The following is a 7889-nucleotide window of genomic DNA, read 5'->3' on the forward strand; positions in this document are numbered from 1 at the left end:
CACACACACACACACACACACACACACACACACACACACACACACACGTTTTTTTCATCTCAGTGGGGACCTGGTATTGACCCATTAGTTTGTCATTTCAATTAACCCTGAAGCTTTACCCTAAACCTAAACACCCCAAATACATACCTGACCCTAAAACTAGCCTGAACTTAATTCACACATTGGTCCTAAACCTATTGGAACCAGGCTTTGGTCTCCATGAGGCTGTGTTTTTCTGGTAAATAAGTCTCTGTGATGTAGCAAAAACATGTCCACACACACACACACACACACGCTGTACATCTGATGATCTCATTCCTAATCTTCTACATCCCTGTTTCTCCCGAAGAGAACCTCAACATCTTCAGCTCAGACACTTCCAGTTTTGTCTCTGCCTTTTTTCTCCATGTCTCTGTCTTCAAAACATAGTTGGTCTCACTGGTCTCTTGTAAACCTTTCCTTTGACCTTTGCTGCCATCCTTTTGTCACAAATCACTCCTGAAACATTTCTTCATCCTGTCTGGACTCACGTCTTCTCCTCTTCACCACACTCCCTGTTCACCTGAACAGTGGACACTAAGTCTTTAAAGTCTTGGACTTTTGTGACTTCCTCTCCTTGTAGTCTCACTGTTCCACCTGTCTCCCTCGCATTCACACGCATGACTGACTTTCTTTCAAGTTCGTACCTCCACCTCTCCAAGTTCTCTTCCACCTACTCCCTGTTGTCATCAAAGATCACAATGTCCTCTGCAAACATCATAATCCACAAGGAATCCTACCTGTCCTCATCTGTTAGACTGTCCACCACCAGAGCAAACAAGAAGGGACTCAGAGTCGATCCTTGCTGCAGTCCCTCCTCTGCCTTGGAGATATCTTTCTACAGCTCATCTGTCCTACTGTCCTCATACATGTCCTCATACTTGTCCCGTACCAGTCTTACATACTACCACTTCAGATGTTCTCATGCAGCACCACAGCTCCTCCCTCAGCACCCTGTCATATCAACAGACACAATGAAGTCTAACCCGCTGCTCATCCATTCAGTCTGACCTCTCTCTGTCTCACTGGTAATAAAAAAGTCAAGTGATAATGAAGTCACCAACCAAGACAGTTGCATTTTTCTGATGGTGGAGTCCTATGTTTAACCAGACCCTGATAAAAGAGTGTGCACTGATTCTGTAACATTACCCAGCAGCAGCGGTGACTCATTCTTCTTGTTTGTGTTGTGAGGCGAGGCCCCGTGCTCCAGCAGGCTCCTCACATTTTGTTTAAGCCCAGCCTTTATGGCCAGAGTGAGCGGCGTCTCTCCTCCAACACCCGTCCTGTCCTCCAGACTGAGCCCCGGAGCTTCCAGGGACACAAACACAGAACACAAAGGTCAGAGAGCAGATCCCTGAGCTTTCATCGGACCGCCAGCTGACCGGTGAGCTGACACGTCTCGGACAGGCTGAATGAAAGAAGACTGACATCACTGTCGAATTTAAACTGTCTGCTCACAAGCTGGAACATTTCTCAGCTTTAGACAGTGTTGGAGAAATTATCAGTTAGCAGTTTTTCTCGTACCAGGGTGGTTTTCTTAACTTTGTAATGCAGTCACTGCCCAGTGAAGTAAAATGTTTTTGAACCATGAGTATTAGAACCATCAAACTACCACCCGCTTCAGATGTTATCATTCATTAAATGGACTTTATTAGCGGTTATCAGTCCCATAGAATGGCTTCAGACTGTCATTTGATTAATACAGTATGAGGCATAAAACCAATAAAGTTAATTTTAGAGAACATGACCTAGGCTACGATAAAGTAGACCAGACTCGCAGATTGTTGCCTTCCAACGTATATGTCACAGATGACCCACTAGGGGGCACTGTCGGGACTGTCTGAAGCCATTCTGTGGGACTGATAACCGCTAATAACTTCCATTTAATGGACTGATAACATCCGAACTGGCTGAAACTACAGAAAAGTTTAAGCTGGGAGTCAAACCTGCCATGACACTTTATTCTGTCTATTTCTGATTTTTTGTATTAAGGATTGTACTCACCTCCCAGGATTGTCTCCAGAACCTCCAGGACCGGTTGGGACGCTGCCCGATGAAGAGGAAGCCAACCATGGCTATCTGACTCCCTGAAGGCGAAGGTGTGCTTCAGCATGGCTCTGAGCACAGACACCTCACCTGCACCACACAAAAACACAACAGAAGTTAAACCAAAAAAAAAAAAAAAAACAGATGGAGCTTTTAAAAACTTAGTGTATAAACTAGTGAAGAGATTTTAGTGAAACTCTCATTAACAGATGGTCTAATTCAAAACGGCCACCAAAGCTAACCAACCTTAGCCCATGCAAAACAACTCTACAGACATTAGGTAAACTTTGGTGTGATAGCTGAAAGGCACTAACACAAGTGAAAACAGATGATGCAACATGCATGATGTTATTTACAATGTTTGTCCAACATGACTACAATAATCTCAGTGCTCTTTAAGGAATGCCAGGCCTTTAATTCCACTGCCATCTATTTATCCCACAGACTCCGACTGGCTGCCAGCGTCATGATACATACTGATCCTCATGTGCAGCTGCAACTTCTCTTTAGCTTTAAGTTCTTAACCCACCTTGTTCAATGGCTGCCAGGACTCTGAGATTTTCATCAGTCGATGAAGCTAAGCTAAAAAGCCAAAGAACAGAGGAGACACGTGGCAGTTAGCTGGTTGAATAATAAATAGTAACCACACAGGGTTAAATGGGTCGGCCCTCGTACCTGGCTGCAGATTTTAGGAAAGCGTCTTGGCAGGAGTTGTGAATACTGAGCTGAATGATGTAATGGTTAAGGTTTTCATCACTTCCCTCATGAGTGTTCATCACTCTGCCAGAAGAAAAGAAAAGAAACGTCCTGCTGTCAGTACTGCTTCCTGTGCGTTTCTGACGGCATCACTGGTTATTATTTGCTCACGCTTCTGGTTTCTCTTTAAAAATATTTGTAATCTCAATGGAATTTGCCTGGTTACATGAATAAATTAATATACAAACAAAAATTATCAGCAGGAGGATGTGGGCTCTTACTTTTACTGGCTGTCATGACATTGTGAGTCCTTGAAATATCTCCTAAAGTATCTACTGAATCACTAACTTTTTCTAAGTAAACATCAGAGGTTCCTCTGCAAACAATTTGTATTTCAGGCAGAGATGTGCGCAAGTCTTTTTTTTTTGCAAGTCCAAGTCTTTGACCAAAAATCCAAGTCAAGTCTTAAGTCTGTTGACCTTAAGTCCACATCTAGTGCTTTTACAAATGTAGATTGCAATCGTTTTTTAAATTATTTTATTGACAAAGTTGCCGGCATCAGGGCCTGTATCTCTCCCTCACCATCCCTCTGTCTGGTCCCTCCTCCTGTGACCTCTGATACATGGTCCTCATTCACCCCAGTGGCAATTCAGGACATCACAGAGCTGTTGGGTCGAATGAAAATGTCCTCTAGCCCCCTTGATGTCCTGCCCTCTTCTCTTTTTAAGCGTATTTTTAACTGTATTGGCCCAAGTGTTGTAAAACTGATAAATTACTCCCTTGGTTCTGGTTCTGTACCCCACTGCTTCAAAACAGCTGTTGTCTGTCCTTTGTTAAAAAAGCCTAATTTAGACTCTTCTCTGCCTGAAAGCTACAGACCGATCTCCAAACTACCATTTTTATCAAAAATCCTGGAGAAGGTGATAGCTGAACAACTAATATGCTGTTTGGAGGAAAATGACATTATGGACACTTTTCAGTCTGGATTTCGCAAATTGCACTCCACAGAAACAGCTTTATTAAAGGTTTCAAGTGACTTGTTGATGGCAGCTGACTCTGGAAACTACACTGTACTGGTTTTACTGGACTTAACTTCAGCGTTTGACACTGTGGATCACTCTGTTCTTATCAACAGACTGAGAGATAATTTTGGTATTTCTGGCTCTGTTTTAAACTGTTCACCTCTTATTTATCTGAACGGTCTTTTACTGTTTTTATGAATCAGGTTTACTCTGATGTTGCACCGCTGTCTTGTGGGGTACCCCAAGGTTCAGTTTTAGGTCCAATCCTCTTTTTATTGTACCTGTACCCTTTAGGAGGTATTTTAAAATGTTACAGTAATGTGTCCTACCATCTGTATGCTGATGACATACAGTTGTACTGTTCCTTTCGACCCTCTGAGTTCTTCAAACTATCTGAACTCAGTACCTGTCTGTCAGAAGTCAAAATATGGCTGAACAACAAGTACCTGCAGTTAAATGCAAACAAGACTGAAACTCTTATTATCGCCCCTGATGATAAAATCCCTGTAATCAGGCAGCACCTTGCTTTTTTAACCCCTTCAGTGAAAAATAGTCTCAGAAATCTTGGTGTTGTCTTTGATAGTTCTATGTCTTTTGACAGCCATTGTAAAATTTTAGTTCGTAACTGTTTTTATCATTTAAGGAACATTTCAYAGCTGAGATCTTTTGTGTCACAGAAGGAACTAGAGATGGTTGTTCACGCTTTATTTCTTCTCGTTTAGATTACTGCAACAGTCTTTTTATATGTCTAAACAAATCCTCCTTGACTCGGCTTCAGTCTGTGCAGAACGCTGCAGCGAGTTTATTAACAAAGACCCACAGGAGAGCCCACATTACACCTGTTTTAGCCTCTCTGCACTGGCTCCCTGTGACTTTGAGGAGTCATTTTAAAATTTTAGTTTTAACTTTCAGAACACTTCATGGTCAGGCCCCCAAATACATACTGGACCTTCTGAAGCCTCTCTGTCCATCCAGGACTTTGAGGTCTTCTAATCAAATGCTGCTGGTGGTCCCTCGAACCCGTTATAAAACCTGTGGAGACAAAGCTTTTCAGGTGGTGGCCCCGAGGCTCTGGAACGCTCTCCCTCTGTCCCTTCGCTGCTCAGATTCTACTGACTCTTTTAAGAGACATCTTAAGACATTTTTATTCAGACAGGGTTTTAGTTAAGTGCTTTTTATTGTGTTTTAATTTTTGTTTATATATCTGTGATCTGTTTTTTTTGTTTTTAATTATTTTTGATTTCTGTGAAGCACTTTGTGATGTTTGTCTGTGAAAGGTGCTATAGAAATAAAGTTTACTTACTTACTTAGTTGCATGAACTGGCAGTTTAATCAAAGGTATTCTAACTATACAAGGTGTTATGGCAATATTTATTTAACAACAGAGACAGAAATACGCTGGTCAAGAATGAAGGTACTCCGTGAGATGATCAGCTGAGTTTTATTGCAACAACAGGAAACACAGAGAACCTGGCCTGTCTCTGTGCCTCTCTGTCAGTCTCTCCACACTGCTCACTGTCTAACTCTCTTGCACACTGTGTCTCGAGAGGCCTCATATACAGCATTCTGTCATCTAACATTGTGTGAGAATGAACAACCAATCATAACCTGCCCCATCCTGATACACGGAAATAGGTCAACTTGATGCTGACGTCCGGAAGGATATCACAAGATATGAACAAGTGTTCATATCTTCAGGAACAGGAACAAGTGGTCAGTGTCAAGGTAATACAGATATAAGTATTCCACAACACAAGGTTATATTCTATAATACTATATTTTAATAAAATATTAAAACGTAGTATTGTGTATTAATAATACAGATAAGTTAAGGTTGAAATAACAATCAAGCATTTAAAGTATTGTTATCAGTATTTTGCACTTGTAATTTTACAAAAGCATACTGTAATTATATCTTATCATTGACAAAGAACAAATCCAACAAGTCTACACCTGATTTTACAAAAAAATACCAGAAATTTTTTTTAAATGCATAAAAGCATGTCAGTGAAGAAGATGAACCAGAATCCTTAAAGTAAAAGGGCTGCACAAGTCATCACAAAAGCAAATTTTGGATTTGGACTCCACACACTTTCCATTTTGCCTGTCGTTTGTCATGGCATTGAATAAAGTCTGTAAGCAAAGCTTATAATGAATGGCAACTGCAACACCCCTGCCATGCTGAAGCTCTGTTTATCATTATTATTTATAGGGTACACATCATTAACATTAGACAGCGCTGGCCCCTCCCATTCTCAGGTGACGGGGAGCGGAGTGTATGGAAGAATTATTCTGACTTTAATCAAGGGAGTATATTTTTAATTTGAGAGCAGGAGTAAATGTATTTGCTTTTAAAACTTTATGTTTTTGTTCTCAAAGGAGCGGAGTGTGGATGTGTATTGAGGGAGTGAGCATCATGAGCCGGGCAGTGAAAAGACTTGCATTGTTCACGAGTCTCAAACCACAAGTCAAGTCTAAGTCTTCAGGGTCCAAGTCCAAGTCAAGTCTAAGTCTCTAATAGTAGGGACTTACTGTAAGTGTGACTCAAGTCCAAGTCTGAGTCACGAGTCCCCATCTCTGATTTCAGGTCAACAGGACTAAAAATGGCTAATACAGAACGGCTATAACTGAGTCATTTTTAGAAATATGAGCTAAAGTTTTGTTTGGTAGTAGCTGACAGTAATCCTCAGATGTACTCCTTACAGTCTCCTTTTAGTTTCATAATTTCTTTTGATTTATAAATTGTAGGAATAAAAGAGTTTGTTTGCAAAACTCTTGTAAAGTTTGGCAGCTGAAGCAGTGTGTGACACCCTGAGTTCAACATGCTGTTATTAAATCCCTGAAAATCACAAAACTGAATTTGTTTAATTCGTTGCATTTTTATCAAAATGTCAGTTCAGTGATCTGAGCTGCAACTTTCTGTGATCCATTTAAACTTTACATGTTTCTTGTGTTAAATATCTGAGCAGTTGAGGACTGGGTTTTCACTTGTTTTACATAAATCACTCCTTGTTTGGTTTAAGATGAAACATTTGTATGAATTTTGTCTTCAGTTTTTTTAGGTAATGTTACCTAAATCATTGCATCCTGTTCCCAGCTGAGTCATATTTTGATGTTTTCTTGTTTGAACGTGCAAACTGAAAAAACCTGACAGACAGTAGGAATGGTGATTTCAGTGCTTATGCTCTGGTAGTCAGTATTTGACTAAAACTGTTGTAAACCAAAGACATTAAAAACCTCCACAACCAACATTAAACACACATTAAAGATCAATAATAAAAACATTATCATGTCTTCACAAACAGAATGATTCTCACTCTAACATGACAAATTCATCTTCCCTGAGTCTGATTGCCAAAAAACTTTAGACCTGCAACACGTTACAAACATTTTTCTATATATTTACAACTGAAGAGAGAACTCACCTTGTGGGAGGCCAGGTGTTGGCAGCTCAGGCTGATGGGTCGAACTAGAGTCAGAATAAAGACAGTGTTTCTATCCGTGCATCAGTCTGCAGAAACACAAGAGGTGGACTCTGTCGGCTGCTCTCTATAAATACACGCATCTCAAATCTACTGTTGTGGGACATAAGCCTGGTCTTTTCCCTGTTTGGTGGAAACCCTGCAGTCCAGATCCTATGAGCTCCTGGGGCTTAGTCTGTGGACCTAATTCTGCTGAGAGGATCAGCAGCTATTGTTTAGAGGAATGTGGAACCGGTCCCACACAGCAGACAGGTGTGGGACAGATCTGGAGTCAGCCTGGCACTGCTGGCACAGCAAGAGTTTGTCAACCAGATGTGGGCCAGGTCTGGCAATGATGGCACTGGTTATATGATGCCGTGCCACAACTGGCCCAGTTGTGGTTGGGTTTATGTGGTGTTGGCCCTTGCATGGACCACCTCTGGCAGATCATATCAGGGCCCCCAAAGATCAGCATCTGCAGTATCTGGGCTGAGTGTTTGTGCATTGTGTGGGCCAGAACTGGGCTTTGCTTTGTGGGTCTGGTCTTTTATTTTTTTCTGTTCGTTTTTCACTGACAAATAGGACCTGCTATCTGTTTTCAAAGACTGATATATATATATATATA

The 7889-nt window shown here is 41.2% G+C and overlaps 1 protein-coding gene and 1 long non-coding RNA gene across 2 annotated transcripts in view; one reads left to right on the forward strand and one right to left on the reverse strand.

Moving 5' to 3' along the window:
- The window catches only part of LOC106517228 (ankyrin repeat and SOCS box protein 15), a 14175-nt gene extending 6849 nt beyond the window's left edge, over positions 1-7326 (reverse strand). The window contains exons 1-5 of the mRNA XM_014007951.1: positions 7229-7326; positions 2761-2865; positions 2615-2667; positions 2044-2175; positions 1189-1347 (exon numbers count right to left, since the gene is read on the reverse strand). Coding sequence (XP_013863405.1) covers positions 1189-1347; positions 2044-2175; positions 2615-2667; positions 2761-2861 — 445 coding nt within the window. The 5' untranslated portion in view covers positions 2862-2865; positions 7229-7326. The remainder of the gene's footprint in view (positions 1-1188; positions 1348-2043; positions 2176-2614; positions 2668-2760; positions 2866-7228) is intronic.
- On the forward strand, positions 1361-2610 carry LOC106517229 (uncharacterized). Its single transcript, XR_001310177.1, has 3 exons — positions 1361-1423; positions 2032-2138; positions 2530-2610. It is a non-coding gene; the product is annotated as an uncharacterized LOC106517229 (long non-coding RNA).
- Positions 7327-7889: the final 563 nt, after the last annotated feature.

This window comes from Austrofundulus limnaeus, unplaced genomic scaffold (assembly GCF_001266775.1).
Source record: "Austrofundulus limnaeus strain Quisiro unplaced genomic scaffold, Austrofundulus_limnaeus-1.0 Scaffold46, whole genome shotgun sequence".
In the NCBI taxonomy this organism is placed as follows: domain Eukaryota; kingdom Metazoa; phylum Chordata; class Actinopteri; order Cyprinodontiformes; family Rivulidae; genus Austrofundulus; species Austrofundulus limnaeus.